Source organism: Bos javanicus, chromosome 7, assembly GCF_032452875.1.
Source record: "Bos javanicus breed banteng chromosome 7, ARS-OSU_banteng_1.0, whole genome shotgun sequence".
Lineage (NCBI taxonomy): Eukaryota > Metazoa > Chordata > Mammalia > Artiodactyla > Bovidae > Bos > Bos javanicus.
Window position 1 is genome coordinate 58,901,414 of NC_083874.1, and position 17,154 is coordinate 58,918,567.

The 17,154-nt window shown below is 38.8% G+C and overlaps 1 protein-coding gene across 5 annotated transcripts in view; it reads left to right on the forward strand.

Annotated features, from left to right (window-relative positions):
• The window catches only part of SPINK5 (serine peptidase inhibitor Kazal type 5), an 85,892-nt gene that overhangs the window by 15,209 nt on the left and 53,529 nt on the right, over nt 1-17,154 (forward strand). For all 5 annotated transcript variants that reach the window (XM_061423913.1, XM_061423911.1, XM_061423910.1 and 2 more), the window contains exons 5-10: nt 2,576-2,703; nt 4,501-4,567; nt 11,824-11,951; nt 13,612-13,693; nt 15,559-15,686; nt 16,867-16,948. In XM_061423913.1, the coding sequence (XP_061279897.1) occupies nt 2,576-2,703; nt 4,501-4,567; nt 11,824-11,951; nt 13,612-13,693; nt 15,559-15,686; nt 16,867-16,948 (615 nt within the window). The remainder of the gene's footprint in view (nt 1-2,575; nt 2,704-4,500; nt 4,568-11,823; nt 11,952-13,611; nt 13,694-15,558; nt 15,687-16,866; nt 16,949-17,154) is intronic.

Consider the following 17,154-nt stretch of genomic DNA (forward strand, 5'->3'; position numbering starts at 1 on the left):
TAATATCAGTTATTGATTTATGTAATGATTACATTCTATTGCTTATTGTTTGACATATTTAGAACCTATATTATTGAATATATGCTCATGATTATTATGCTTTCTCATTATTTTCTTCCCTTATGTAATGTTCTTCTTTGTTATCTATGATGCATTTTGGACTAAATTCTATATATTAAGTATTATTATTGTTGCTTCTGCTCTCTTCTTAGTTACTTTTCTTATCCTATTATATTTGTGTATTTTTCAACTTTAATTTTTTTTAGTAATTTTTTTTCTGCTAAAGTGAGCTAGAAAATATTTAAGGCCAAGCTTCAGCCTCTGCCTCTCCTGGTGAGTGTCAGGAGAGGACAAGGGATAAGTGCCAGAGCTGAAGGTTCTAGAACCAGAGTTGCTAACTCTAGTTTGCTGCCTCTTGACCAGGTCAGGAATCCACCTGTAAGCTCTCAGAAATTGTCAGCATCAGGAAGAGGTGTTCTCTGTGGGCTGTGATCCACCAGCCCTTGGAGTTTGGAGGAGGAGGTGGAGGTGGAGTAGTAAATGCTTGCACCTGTTCTCACCACCTCCCAGCTGGGCTTTTCATCTGCCCATCACCCTGCCGACACTTGTGACTTAGTATCTGCTGTTGAGTTCATTGGTGAAGGGGCAGAGGAGGGATGGCCCCAAGCTAATTGCTTGGGTCCTTATCCCCTTGCTTCTTCAGTTTCTCCAGAAATAATTTGTGAGAGAAAATCAACAGCTTTTCTTCATGCTCCTGCTTTTTCCTTATGTTCCAGCAACACTTCTCTTCCCTCTGCTCCTTAAGCAGGAGAATCTAGTTCCTATCCCCAGTCCTTTGCAATTCTCCATGCCTGTAATGTTCTTCCCACGGATCTTTAATGCCTGGCTCCTGCTCATGAATCTCATCTCACAGTAAATGTTACCTTTGCAGAAAGATCTGTCTCGACACTATATTTAAAACAGCCACCGTCTGGACGCTACATTTCATAGCACTTACTATAACTTAACGTTGTTGTGTTCACTGGCTATCTTGTCCCATTAGAATGTAAATCCCTTGGAGTTTGTATTCCATTTCTCTTTTGTGCTATGCTAGGGTCATAGTCTAGTGGAATACCTAGAGACTAGTAAATATATAATTGGTTTTGAGGAATAAATGAACCACCAAATGAATAACATACCACATATGGCCATGGCTTATCCTGTTTTCTCTCTATTTTTAACTTCTTCCTAAACATTCGACATGAAGATTGGGCTATGTTTAAAGATTTTCTTTTCTAGTTTAAATTCTTTTTCCTTTTTAATTGTCTTCTAGGAGAGTTCCTCAGTGTAATCTTCTGGTTCACAAGTGTATTTTACATTTGTGTCTGTGCTACTTTTATCTTTGGTATTATGTGGCATACTAGGGCATAGGACCATATTCTACGTTTTCAAATCTATAATTAAAACATTTTGTTATAACAATAATGACAACAATTTTTTTGATAAATGTCAGAATGGGGGGAAACACGGGGGGACTGACTTTGAAAAGAAAGAAGATGCTCTCTTCTTCCTTCTTTGATGGAGGTGTTTGGAAAGAACGAATTCTTGCTGCACCTGAAGTAGAATACTGCTTATATAGATGAAAAGCAACTGATAGCTCCTGAAACTGGAGTGGATTACTTTGGTAGTTAGACCTTTCATCTCTATTTCTGCTTTCTATGAAGAGAAGAGAAAAGAAAAGGAGGGAAGGAGGGAAAGAAAGGAAGCTACATGTGTTATACAAAGGGATCTACTTCAGCTACTGAACCTGAGTAGAAAGCCCTGTCCCTGACAGTCAGGATCTCAGGCAGATTACTCAACCACACTTTACCAGTGTTTCCATATCTACAACGAGAATTGGACCACATACCTTCTTTTGATGCTAAAATTCTGTGAGCCTGTGATAATAGGGGAAGTGAGTGAGTGCCTCGTACACCTCACACTTGATTTTTTATAGTGGGATGATTTTCCCGAGTCAAAGTCTGGTGACCTTCCAATATGCAAGTGCAGCACCTGAGGTTACCTCCACCGAGACATTTAACACGTTGTATTTTTTTTTTCCTCAGATTCATTTAAACTATATTTTTTTCATTTTTTAAAATTGAAGTACAGTTGATTTACAATGTTGTATCAGTTTTTTCTTCTGTACACCAAAGTGATTCAGATACACACACATTGTTTTTAATATTCTTTTCCATTATGGTTTATCATAGGATACTCAATACAGTTCTCTGCAGCACACTGTATTTTAAAAGTCTCTTGGTATCACCCAGTAGATTGTGAACGAGTTCAGGGCAAGGACTGTGTTCTAACTTGGTTCTAGCACATCACAGGCTATCCACGTTTACTAACAAATGAATAAACAAGTAAATGAGCTCTATAGTTAACCATGTGAATTACACAGCACTTAATGACCTGCTTCTACACACTGGCACTGCTCCAGGTAGCTAGTGTGTCCTGGGCAGAGGGCCACTGGGCTCTATAAAATTTCTGAAGGCAGTGTTGTAAGCATTACCATCAGGATGGTAAATGTCATGTTCCTTTCTCTGTTCTTCAGGATATATGTAGTGATTTTCGGCCTTATGTGAGGGATGGAAGACTTGGATGCACGAGGGAAAATGATCCAGTTCTTGGTCCTGACGGAAGGACGCACGGCAACAAGTGTGCAATGTGCGCTGAGCTTTTGTAAGTATCCTCACCCCCTCGCAGGCTCGCAGGTGAGTCTGTTGAGAATGCACTTGGTTGCTGTTCTGAGAACCACCCCACAGAGCAAGAAAGTCCTTTTCCTGAAGCATGTTATCCTTGATCTTTATAGGGTGAAATGGTCCCTGCTTCCACAGTGTCTTCTCTTTCTATTCCATATTATCTGATAATGTTTCTTAAAGGGAGTGGATAAAGTGGTTGTACTAGTTATCTAATTCAAGACTGTTAATTTCTTTAATTATAATGACTTAAATGCATAGTGTTGTTTAAGGCACAATATTTCAAAATTTAAAAGGTGCTCTCTTCTGGAATAATCTAAATAAGTAATTTGACATGCACTGCTTTATTCAGGCATGTGTAGATACTCTTTCTGAAAATGGCAGTTGAAAATAATTATGTCGTGTGCCTAAATGTATTAGTTGTATAAAAGGTGGGGTGGGCTTTGTGAAAGGGAAGAACTCTTGGGTTAATCTTTCTCTCAGTGCCTGATGCTACTCTGAACACTGAGCCCCAGATATGAATAAGATCCAGGTAGTCTTTAATATTCTGGCTGTTAAACAAAGCACAGACTCTCTAATCTGTGTGTTAGAAAGCCTTAAATGCTCTGCTTACATTGTTGGATCTTTAAGATCACGACAGAGAAAGACTCAACAGATTAAAGAACTTTGCACCTGTCTTTGGAAATCACAGTATGCTACTGTAGAATTCAGGCCTTCCCTGGTAACTCAGCTGGTAAAGAATCTGTCTGCAACGCAGGAGACCCAGGTTCAATTCCTGGGCCAAGAAGATCCCCTGGGGAAGGGATAGGCTATCCACTCCAGTATTCTTGGGTATCCCTGGTGGCTCACACTGTAAAGAATCCGCCTGCAATGCAGGAGACCTGGGTTCGATCCCTGGGTTGAGAAGATCCCCTGGAGAAGGGCATGGCAACCCACTCCAGTATTCTTGCCTGGAGAATCCCAATCGATAGAGGAGCCTGATGGGCTACAGTCCATGGGGTCGCAAACAGTCAGACATGACTGAGCAGACTAAGCACAGCACATTGTGGATTTCAAGGGCTTGTCCTCTCAGGTTTACAAAGCAGAGACTAACTGGTTTCCAGACAGGAAATCATCCTCATTTCCACTTTCTTATCTACAAGGCATGTACTTTTAGAGCTCAAACCTGCCCTAATTCTGTGATTTTGTGTTTCTTTTCATTCCCTAGCTAAAAAAGAGAATTTGACCTCCTTGACTCCTGGTTGGTTTCTTGCTCCATAGAACTAAGATAGTCATGCCTATTTCTAAGATAAGATTGCAATTATATAATAGATCTGAAAGGATTTCCAAGCTTTGTTCAATGTAACTTTTTAGTGACAAGCGTGCTTCTACATGAAGACAAACAAATGCTTTACAAGGTATAAAAAGCTATACATAAGGGTGTGTTTGACAACATGTACTTCAGATGCTTAGTTCGGTTTCACGCTTGTCACAGGATTGTTTTAAAGCTCTTGGTTCTGCTTGTTAAAGCAAGTTTTCCTGACAGTCTTATGTTTGTCAATCAAGTAGCCACACCCATCCAGTTTTACAGAACAAAGCTTCTAATTGTCAGTGAGTCAGTTTCACACCCACCCTTATCTCTGGCAATTTTCTGGCTCAAACATTTGAGACAGGGGAAAGCTTGTCTCATGTAAGTGGATGGGTTTAGCAAGCTAGAGCACAGGGTATAGAACTGCTTAGCACAGAACTGGACATTGAAAATCTGATACAGTCATAAATCAATCAACTGTTTTCTTAACAGCTTAAAAGAAGCTGAAGAAAATGCCAAGCGAGAAAATGAAACTAGAATTCGACGTAGTGCTGAAAAGGTAAATTTCTCATCAACATAATTTAGTTCCTGTGGACATAAATATTAACAACTTACACTTGAACCTTTAAGGTAATTCAGTAATGTCACTGTCCATTATTATATTGAGCTTTTTTTCCTTAAAGTTCCCCAAGTTGAATTCCTGCTATACTACTCCTAGAATAATCTTCCTAGTATATTAATCATTAGATTCAACTTTAAAATAGCTTTTCCCACCTAAAGCTCAAAATGTGCAATTTCTGTCCTTGCTTAAAAAAAAAAGACAAAATTTATACAAATTAAATACTATTTCATTCCCACCAGTCTTCTCTTTGGCTTAAATTACTTTTGCTTTGACTAGGTTAGTTTAAAAAGCAATATAATATAAATTTGACAGAAATAACTTTAAAACAATTCCAGAGTCTTTTAAACAGTATATTCACTGGTGTCTTCTTTGTATAATCCTACTAATGCAAGTTAGTTATTCATTTTTCCATTATGGTTATTATGTTCAGAGAGGCCTGCATTTATAAAGGTCATGCTTCTAATTAAACAAAAACTTCAAATACTGATATTGTGGTTTTTAAAATACCTTTAAAATTAAGGATTTTTCAAATTATTTGATGATTTAGCTTTTCAATATAATATAAAAAAATTATTCTTTTTGTTAATTGAATACTCATTGTAGGTAACGTAGCCTGGATTTCTTAAATCACCAAGGTTATTAAACCTTACTGTCAATGAAAATGATGGTAGTTATTTTGGTAATAAGGTTCCTTGGTGGCTCAGAGGTAAAAAAGCCACCTGCCAATGCAGAAGACATGAGTTCAATCCCTGGGTTGGGAAGGTCCCCTGGAGAAGGAAATGCCAACCCACTCCAGTATTCTTGCCTGGAGAATTCCCATGGACAGAGGAGCCTAGCAGGCTACAGTCCATGGGGTCACAAAGAGTCAGACATGACTGAATGACCAAACAACAACCAAGTCTTTTGCTGAAAAGTGAGGACACTTGAGTTTTAGTCCTGCTCTGAGTGTGTCAAACTGAGCAACTCATCTCTTCTGTCCATGTCTCAATTTTCTTATTAGTAACATATGGAGGCTGGGTAAATGATTTCAATCGCACCCTCCTGTTGGATTCCAATTCTGTGTCCTGCACTCTTTTGTGCTAATATAAGGATACTATTTTTGCGGATTGTAGGGCCTGTATTTTCCTAAAGTGACATGCAGGTCCAATTCTTGGTAGTTAAGAGCCGAACTTCCACTTCATAATGCAATTCAACGAATCAAATGTCCCACCCTAAATAGGGCACTCAGAGTTTAAGAAACACAGAACACTCATAATTATCAATACTTTGTTCAACACTCACTGAGATTTCAAAAACACTTCTTTTGTGGTGGTTGTTAAATGTCAGTTTAACACTTTGGGTCATCTTGTGAGATCAATATTGCATTACTCATCAACAGACAGTTCCTTTTCCCTTGTCTTTCATCCTGTCTCAGCTACTTTTCCTTCTTTTACTCTCAATGGCTGGGGTCATTGTTTTGATGGGGTCATTAGATGTGATTTTGTTGAATGGGACTGCATTAGAGTGATGGCTCAATATTTACCCCATGATTAACCTGTCAGTGGGTTGATCACACAGTATGTCTTTAGAATCTCCTTGGATGAATCATAACTTATAAACTGAAATTATCATTGTTTCTTTTATGGGAACCATTGAGCATTAATTTTATTACCATGCTATGATTATCAGATGACAGTCTTCTGTGTCTGTATTCCTAGATTGTTACAATCAGGAAGTTGAGAGCATACCTATTACTCCTCCAAAACCAAGTATCTTCTCATTAGATTCTCTTTTAAAGTATCCTAGTGAAATGTGAGTTATTTTTTTAAAATTAGAGAATACTAGATCTAGGAAAGGTCCTAAAGAGCAGCTGTTCTGAAAACCTCCTTTGTGTTGGTAGTGAGACTGAAGTCTCAAAGGTGAGGGGACTTTGCTATGGTTTCCCAGTGAGTTAGAGCCACAGTTTAATTTCACTTCTGACTCCAAATCACATTCTTTTATTAAATAAGGCTTTTAATTGAAGTATAATTAACATACGGTGTCACATTAGTTTCAGGTATGCGTCATAGTGATTCGATATATACATATATATGCCAAAATAGTTTTATTTAATTATATATATTAAAATATATAAAAAGTTTAAAATTTATATTTATTCCAAAACATTACTTATATACATCATTATTCATATATACATATATATATGCCCTCACCAAATAGAATTATATATATATATATATATACACACACACATATATACACACATATATATATGTGTGTGTATACATTTATGGCCCTCATCTAATAGAATTTTGAAAACACAGAGAGAAATACTGAAAAATACTGAAAGCATCAATCAGGAAATTTGTGGATATAGACTTCTTCCAAATTTGGGGATTAAGTCACAACCTTCTTAGGTTTTCTAAATAGATATATCTACTACTGTGGTGTTGGAGAAGACTCTTGAGAGTCCCTTGGACTGCAAGGAGATCCAACCAGTCCATTCTGAAGGAGATCAGCCCTGGGATTTCTTTGGAAGGAATGATGCTAAAGCTGAAACTCCAGTACTTTGGCCACTTCATGTGAAGGGTTGACTCATTGGAAAGGACTCTGATGCTGGGAGGGATTGGGGGCAGGAGGAGAACAGGACGACAGAGGATGAGATGGCTGGATGGTGTCACTGACTCGATAGATGTGAATCTGTGTGAACTCCAGGAGTTGGTGATGGACAGGGAGGCCTGGCGTGCTGTAATTCATGGGGTCGCAAAGAGTTGGACACGACTGAGTGACTGAACTGAACTGAACTGAACTACTGTGGGCAAGAATCCCTTAAAAGATATGGAATAGCCCTCTTAGTCAGCAAAAGTCCAAAATGCAGTACTTGGGTGCAATCTCAGAAACCACAGAATGATCTCAGTTCATTTCCAAGGCAAACCATTCAGTGTTCCAGTAATCCAAGTATATACCCCAACCACTAATGCTGAAGAAGCTTAAGTTAAACAGTGCCATGAAGACCTACAAGACCTTCTAGAACTAATACCAAAAAAAAAAAAAAAAAGATGTCCTTTTCATCATAGGGGATTGGAAAAGCAAAAGTAGGAAGTCAAGAGATACCTGGAATAACAGGAAAGTTTGGTCTTGGAGTACAAAATAATGCAGGACAAAGTCTAACAGAGTTTTGCCAAGACAACACTCTGGTAATAGCAAGAGACGATTCTGCACTGTGACATCACCAGATGGTCAATACCTAAGTCAGATTGATTATATTTTTTGTAACCAAAGATAGAGTAGCTCTAAACAATCAGCAAAAACAGGACCAGGAGTTGACTGTGGCTCAGATCATGAACCCCTTATTGCCAAATTCAGGCTTAAATTGGAGAAACTAGGGAAAACATTAGGCCATTCAGATATGACCTAAATCAAATCCCTTACAATTATACAGTGGAAGTGACAAGTAGATTCAAGGGATTAGATTTGATAGACAGTGTGTCTGAAGAACTATGGACAGAGGTCCATAACATTGTACAGGTGGTGATCAAAACCACCCGTAAGAAAAAGAAATACAAAAGGCAAAATGGCTGTCTGAGGAGGCCTTAAAAATAGCAAGGTGAAAAGACAGCCTTCAGAATGGGAGAAAATAATAGCAAATGAAGCAACTGACAAACAACTAATTTCAAAAATATACAAGCAACTCCTATAGCTCAACTCCAGAAAAATAAATGACCCAATCAAAAAAATGGGCCAAAGAACTAAATAGACATTTCTCCAAAGAAGACATACAGATGGCTAACAAACACATGAAGAGATGCTCAACATCACTCATTATCAGAGAAATGCAAATCAAAACCACTATGAGGTACCATTTCACACCAGTCAGAATGGCTGCGATCCAAAAGTCTACAAATAATAAATGCTGGAGAGGGTGTGGAGAAAAGGGAACCCTCTTACACTGTTGGTGGGAATGCAAACTAGTATAGCCACTATGGAGAACAGTGTGGAGATTCCTTAAAAAACTGGAAATAGAACTGCCTTATGACCCAGCAATCCCACTGCTGGGCATACACACTGAGGAAACCAGAAGGGAAAGAGACACGTGTACCCCAGTGTTCATCGCAGCACTGTTTATAATAGCCAGGACATGTAAGCAACCTAGATGCCCATCAGCAGATGAATGGATAAGAAAGCTGTGGTACATATACACAATGGAGTATTACTCAGCCATTAAAAAGAATACATTTGAATCAGTTCTAATGAGGTGGATGAAACTGGAGCCTATTATACAGAGTGAAGTAAGCCAGAAGGAAAAACACCAATACAGTATACTAACGCATATATATGGAATTTAGAAAGATGGTAACAATAACCCTGTGTACGAGACAGCAAAAGAGACAGTGATGTATAGAACGGTCTTATGGACTCTGTGGGAGAGGGAGAGGGTGGGAAGATTTGGGAGACTGGCATTGAAACATGTAAAATATCATGTATGAAACGAGATGCCAGTCCAGGTTCGATGCACGATACTGGATGCTTGGGGCTAGTGCACTGGGATGACCCAGAGAGATGGTATGGGGAGGGAGGAGGGAGGAGGGTTCAGGATGGAGAACACATGTATACCTGTGGTGGATTCATTTTGATATTTGGCAAAACTAATACAATTATGTAAAGTTTAAAAATTAAATAAAATTTAAAAAAAATAGCTAAGAAAAGGAGAGAAGCAAAAGGCAAAGGAGAAAAGGAAAGATATACCCATCTGAATGCAGAGTTCCAGAGAATAGCAAGGAGAGATAAGAAAGCCTTTTTAAGTGAACAATGCAAAAAAATAGAATAGGAAAGACAATAGAAAAACAGAAGAATAGAAAAACAATAGAATAGGAAAGACTAGAGATTTCTTCAAGAAAATTAGAGATACCAAGGGAACATTTCATGCAAAGATGGGCACAATAAAGGACAGAAATGGTATGCACCTAATTGAAGCAGAAGAAATTGAGAATGAGTGGAAGAATAAGCAGAACTATACAAAAAAGATCTTACTAACCCAGATAACCATGATAGTGTGATCACTCCCCTAGGGCCAGACATCCTGAAGTGTGAAGTCAAGTGGGCCTTAGGAAACATCATTACAAAGATAGTAGAGGTGATGGAATTCCAGCTGAGCTATTTCAAACCATTAAAAATGTTGCTGTGAAAGTGCTGCACTCAGTATCCCAGCAAATCTGGAAAACTCAGCAGTAGTCACAGAACTGGAAAAGGTCAGTTTTCATTCCCAAAGAAAGACAATGCCAAAGAATATTCAAACTACCACACAATTGCACTCATATCACATGCTAGCAAAGTAATGCTCAAAAGCCTTCAAGCTAGGCTTCAACAGTGAAGTGAGAACTTCGAGATATACAAGCTGGATTTAGAAAAGGCTAAAAAGATCAAATTGCCACCATCTGCTGGATCATAGAAAAAGCAAGCGAATTCCAGAAGGAAACCTACTTCTGCTTCATTAACTATGCTAAAGCCTTTGACTGTGTGGATCACAACAAACTGTGGAAAATTCTTAAAGAGATGAGAGTACCAGACCACCTTACCTGCCTCCTGAGATATCTGTATGCAGATCAAGAAGCAGCAGTTAGGACTAGACATGGGATAACAGACTGGTTCCAAAATGGTACCAGTAATCCTTTAGTATGTCAAGGCTGTATGTTGTCACCCTGCTTATTTAACTTATATGCAGAGTACATCATATGAAATGCCAAGCTGGATGGAGCACAAGCTGGAATCAAGATTGCCAGGAGAAATATCAGTAACCTCAGATATGCAGATTTCACCACCCTTATGGCAGAAAGCAAAGAAGAACTGAAGAACCTCTTGATGAAAGTGAAAGAGGAAAGTGAAAAAGCTGGCTTAAAACTCAACATTCAAAAAACAAAGATCATGGCATCCCATCCCATTACTTCATGGCAAATAGATGGGGAGACAATGGAAACAGTGACAGACTTTATTTCCTTGGGCTCCAAAATCACTGCAGACAGTGACTGCAGCCATGAGATTAAAAGATGCTTGCTCCTTGGAAGAAAAGCTATGACAAACCTAGACGGAGTATTAAAAAGCAGAGAGATTACTTTGCCTCCAAAGTCCATCTAGTCAAAGCTATGTTTTTTCCCGTAGTCATGTATGGATATGAGAGGTGGATGATAAAAAAGACTGAGTGCCAAAGAATTGATGCCTTCGAACTGTGGTGCTGAAGACTCTTGAGAGTCCTTTGGACTGCAAGGAGATCAAACCAGTCAATCCTAAAGAAAATCAACTGTAAATATTCATTGGAAGGACTGATGCTGAAGCTGAAGCTCCAATACTTTGGCCACCTGATGGGAAGAGCCGACTCATTGGAAAAGACCCTGATGCTGGGAAAGATTGAGGGCAGGAGTAGAAGGGGACGACAGAGGATGAAATGGTTGGTTTTCATCAGTGACTCAATGGACATGATCTTGAGCAAACTCCAGGAGATGGTGAAGGACAGGGAATCCTGGAGTGCTGTAGTCCATGGGGTCACAAATAGTTGGACATGACTGAGCAACTGAACAGCAAGAAAAGATAAAGATTAGTCTTGATGGCCCACAATTCTAAGTGAAAAGTGAAGAAAATTAGGTTCACTCTCTGAGGTTTCCACCTGCAGTGTTAGAAATGAGCACTGATGAGGAAGAGTAAATTAAAATGATCCACAGAGTGAAAAACAGAGTAAGCATACTGTTGGATGCCATCTTATTTCTTTTCCCTTGCAGATTATGCAGATTGTTCTTGACTTGTTCTATTAAGCAGCTCTTGAATATCTTATCTCACAGATTCTATATTCTGCTTATTGGCAACATTTCTTTTGTCTTGGCTGCTGTGTTTTGTTATGTTCTTATTCTTTTGGAACCCCATGACAGACCTTTTATTTTTTTCACAGATTTGCAAGTTAACAGTAACTATCTGATCTTAGAAAATATTTCCTCAGCCTGATTCTTCCCTAGGCTCTTTTACCTTTTAGTATATGAACCACACAGTAGATACAAGTACCAAGTAATTTGACAATATAATTTCTATTTTCTCATTAACTCTCCTTAATATATGTGTTTATGAACACCTTCTGGATATAACATTCTTTGAAAATAAATACATGATGTACATTTTTCTAGGTTAAAGGGTAGGAAAGTGCTAAATGTAATTACTTGTCTTTTTTAAAGGATCTTTGCAAGGAATATGAAAATCAAGTGAGGAATGGAAGACTTTTCTGTACACGGGAAAGTGACCCTATCCGTGGCCCTGATGGCAGGATACATGGCAACAAATGTGCCCTGTGTGCTGAAATTTTGTAAGTATAGACGTGGTTTCTTTGGAGTGACTCAAAGGTGAAGTAAAGATTGACTAAAATGATGGGATAAGAACAGTGTTTATGGGAAGATTTGCTGTTGAGAACGTCTGAGCAATGTTATATTCTCTACAAATCATAATGCCACCTAACAAGCAAGCTCTGATATTTCTTTTTTAATACAAGTGGATTCTAGTTTCCAGTAAGATGACTGGATCACAAAATACTTGTTACCATTTCTTCCCATCACCTTTGTAAGCCTTCTTGTGAGCTAGTCATAGTGTGCGTGTGCTCAGTCATGTCCCACTCTTTGCAAACCTATGTACAGATCGAGAGTTAAAAGTAGGCACCAGGACTGATTATTTTCCTTCAGTTATTACCACATTAGGGCTGCTCAGGTGGTGCAGTGGTAAAGAATCTGCCTGCCAATGCAGGAGACACAAGAGATGTGGATTTGTTCCCTGGGTCAGGAAGATCCCCTGCAGTAGGAAATGGCAACCTGCTCCAGTATTCTTGCCTGGGAAATTCCATGGACAGAGCAGCCTGGAGGGCTATACAGTCCTTAGGGTCGCGAAAGAGGTGGACGTGACTAAGCAACTGAGCACACACATACATACATTACCCCACTGTGGCAGAATAGATGGGATGCCCACAAAAAAATTCATGTTCATATGTGAACTAGATTAACTATCTTTTCATCTTGGATATCTGGCCCTGGGAAGAGAGCAAATCCCACAACACATAAATTAGGACATATATAAAGATGGCTCAGGAAAGGTCTCATCACACTTTCTTTCAGGTCCTTGAACTCTATAAGCTCTTTCCTCTGAACTGCTAGTTCTTCTGTTGGTCAACTAATGTCTCTTCTGTGTATTTCATATCAAAATTATACTTCTTTGGATAAGATCTCTTAAAATCACTGATTAAATTCAGTCTTTATAACATTTAATAGTTTCATAACAATCTTAATAGTTTATATTTGTATAATTATTTCCAGTACTATCTATCGACTATCACTCTGCTCTACTTGTCCGTAGTTCTAAGAAGATAGAATATGTGCTCATATTGCAAAGTACTCTATGCCCAGGGTGCTATCTAATGCTTGCCAGCAAATAATTACTAACCAAATGTTGAATAAATAATGGATGAATGTATGGACAAAGATCCCGGCTCTCAAGAAGCTTTTTTAAGGCTAACAGCAATACATGGATGTGTGTGCACATGTGCACATGTGTGTGTGCACGCACACACACTCTCTCTGCCAAAGAGAATGAAAACTATCCTATAAGAGAAGAATATCCAATATGAAAACACAGTAAAAGATGTATAACTCATTTCTACTCTGAGGTATGGGATGTCTTCTTAAAGAAGGTAGAATTTAAGTTGGGGGAGATTTAAAAGAGAAGATGACAAAAAAAGAAAAAAAAAGATTGCTACAACGGGAAGAAATGGCAAACAGCAAACTTGAAGGCAAAATGAAAGGGGTTCTTTGGGAAAATAGTAAAGATTTCAATTTAATCAGGGCTTCAGGGTGATTTGAAAATGTTTGTTCTAAAACTCAGGAACACTTAGTTGTTTGTTTCTACCTGCATCCAAATGACTGTTTTACTGCTTGAAGATTCAAAACATCTATATTCATTCCCCTTTTCGTTTCTGTCTCCAGCAAACAGCAATTTTCAGAAGAAAAAAATAAAGCAGATGAAATCTTGAGAAAGGCTAATGAAAAAGCTAAAAGAGATACTGAGGTAAGGATTAGTTTGATCAACTTAGTTATGACTTTTATAGGGGTGTGTGTGTGTGTCTTTTACTCCAGAATGGAATGGCTACCTGCTCCAATATTCTGGCCTAGAGAATTCCATGGACTGTATATAGCCCATGGGGTTGCAAAGAATCGGACACGACCGAGCGACTTTCACTCACTCACTCACCATCTTAGCTCAGACACCTACCAGCTTTCCTTTGCACTGATGCATTGGCATCCTGCCTGGTCTCTATACTTCTAGCCAGCATCCTCCTCAATCCTCAAGATTCATCTTCCATGTTGTTTTCAGAGTAGGAAACATCCATGAACCAATGGCATTATGGAAATCTAATGTTTAAAGTATACTGGGCCATTTCACTCCATGAAGAAACTCTACTTCAAATAGCTCACTCCCTTAGTCCACCTTCTGTCTTCATGTAACTCTTATTGTTAAGGTCTCAGTTTCAGTTGCTTTCTCCCTTCAATTCTGTGTTACAAAGGCCTTTTGATTTTAGCTATCAAATGCCACCCAGCTATCCTTTTATGTTTCATTTTCAGTTTCTTCCTTCTTCTCTTTTCCTTCCTTCCCTCTCCCTCCCTCCCTTGTCTTCTATAGTTTCCCTAACTTCAGCCTTTAGTCACCTAAACCCTCCACATATCTGACTGGACAAACTTTTTAAAACAAAAATCTGATTAGATTTTTCTCTGCTATAAATATTGTTTTCCTGTTTCCAATGAATAAAGTGCAGAAGTCTTTTCAAAGTTGAGTGGTCTGCTTCTGACTTATCTTCAAATTCTCCTTTTGACCAGTTCCCAAACCTTCCTCTTTGTGTCCTGATAATTCTTTAGCCAAATGGCACCCCACTCCAGTACTCTTTCCTGGAAAATCCCATGGACGGAGGAGCCTGGTGGGCTGCAGTCCATGGGGTTGCTAAGAGTTGGACACGACTGAGCGACTTCACTTTCACTTTTCACTTTCATGCATCGGAGAAGGAAATGGCAACCCACTCCAGTGTTCTTGCCTGGAGAATCCCAGGGACGGCAGAGTCTGGTGGGCTGCCGTCTGTAGGGTCGAACACTACTAAAGTGATTTAGCAGCAGCAGCAGCAGCATTGTACTCATGGCTGTGATAGATTATCTGAAAATAACCTGTTCCTTTACGCCTCTGGCTTTGCATATCATAATTCCTCCTGGAGTTCATTTTTGCCACATTGTTTTCCTAGACACATTCTAAAGATACAACTCATGTATAAATTCTTCCGGGAACTTCCTTGAATCATTCTTTCCTTTATGCTGCTGCTGCTAAGTCGCTTGAGTCGTGTGCGTCTCTGAGACCCCACAGACGGCAGTCCACCAGGCTCCGCTGTCCCTGGGATTCTCCAGGCAAGAGTACTGGAATGGGTTGCCATTTCCTCCTCCAATGCATGAAAGTGAAAGTGAAGTCGTCCAGCCGTGTCCAACTCTTCGAGACCCCATGGACTGCAGCCTACCAGGCTCCTCTGTCCATGGGACTTTCTAGGCAAGAGTACCAGAGTGGGGTGCCATTGTGCACACTTAATTTAAACATGTGTCATATCCCTTAGCTTTTCATATTGTAATCCCTTATCCTCTTCATTCAACATAAAAGGGCCAAATCACATTCATATTTAATCCCTCTAACTTAATACATTTGTTGAATACTTAAGTGAATGAATCTTTTAAGGAGAAATATCACAAATTTTAGAAAATTCTAAACCCTAAAAGTTTTATTTTTGATCCTTAATTCCTCTTTTCTAACATCTTTGATAAAGAATATCATACATTTATAAAGAATATCATACATTTATAAACAAAGAACCATCTCTAAACTGTCTGATTTCCATTATTCAGAAACTGTGCATTGAGTATCAGGATCGTGCCAAGAATGGAGTACTTTTCTGTACCAGAGAAAACGACCCTGTTCGTGGACCAGATGGGAAAATGCATGGCAACCTGTGTTCCATGTGTCTAGCCTTCTAGTGAGTATAGACTTTTAGAATGTTGAGGAGTAAAAGGATCCTACAGTAATTTAATAGAACTAGCCTGTTTTCAGAACTGGGGAGGGAGCTACAGAAGTTACACAGAGAATGTTAATAATAGAGGTGGGAGTACGTATCTAGAGCTATTTATGCCAAGATGTCTGTTTCCCCCAATATCTATTCCTTCGCACTGGAACATCCTGATTTACACAAATATCAAATTCTCCTACTGCTGAAGCTTCATATTGTGAACCTGTTGTACAAGTTTATAGGCATTTAGTCTTCCCCAAATTAACACATAAACTGCAGAAACTGATTATTAAAGTTGTCCATGAAACATCCATGAACTCATACATATTGCTTTTTATAATGTGATATTTCTCAGTAAGTTATAATTGAGTTTGGTTTCAAAATCTGGGATTGGGCTCAGCTTATTTGATTGAGTTCAGATTAAGTAGTTCACTACATTTAGTTTGACCTTTTGCTTTGACTGACAACCATGTATAGTTGAAATACCATCAATTAACTGTACATATCATACAATTCCATTGTATAGAACAAACAGGCTCATTTGGCTTATCAAGGTATGGCAATTATTAATCTTTTTCTATCCATCCTACATTTCCTTATAGAGAACACAGTCATGAGTAGGCAGTACATATAAATTGAATTAATAAATCTAGGATATACATGAGGTGGTAGATTGAACATAGACTTGAGATGAAAGCTCTTGGTTAGTTGTGGTCATATCCTGAGATTATAAGCAAAGCCCTCACTACTTCACCTTGTGTCTGTGAAACAAGGGGACCAGTCAGTGTGCTCTGTTAAGGCCACTTTCAGCCTCCAGGTATAATGTCACCAAGCTAGTAGTTTTGGTATCTCCTTGATGAATGCCGATGATGTTCCTTTTCTGAGCATGGTCAAGAAAGGTAATTTTCGGAAAGCAAGTCTCCCAGTATTGCTATCTTTATCTCAATGTTAAGCAGAAACTATGAAGAAGATATGGTACTTTACCACAGTGGAGGCTGTTGTGTGCTGTTTCTCATTAATATGTAGTGATAAAGGGGCCACGTTGCTTCTTCCTAAGGAGGGAGGACAGATTAGCGGTGCAGGAACATGGAGAAGCCATTGCCTGGGTTTGGTTCTATGGATCTGTCCTTTTTTCCACCCCCTCATTCAGCCAAGCAGAAGCTGAAGAAAAGAAAAAGGCTGAAGCAAAAGCAAGAAGTAAAAGAGAATCTGGAAAAGCACCCTCATATGCAGTGAGTAGACTATAATTTGAACACACTTCAAAGAACCTAAATGCTGGCATACTGCCCTGCAAAAATCCCCAGAAAACCTTAACCCTTCAATCTAGAGATGACATTGAAATGCATGCTATGGCAGACTGATCAATTCTTGCTGCTTCAGAGACTAACTCTGTACAATGAAAAGGACTTATTTGCAGTCTGGGAAAAAAAAATGAGTA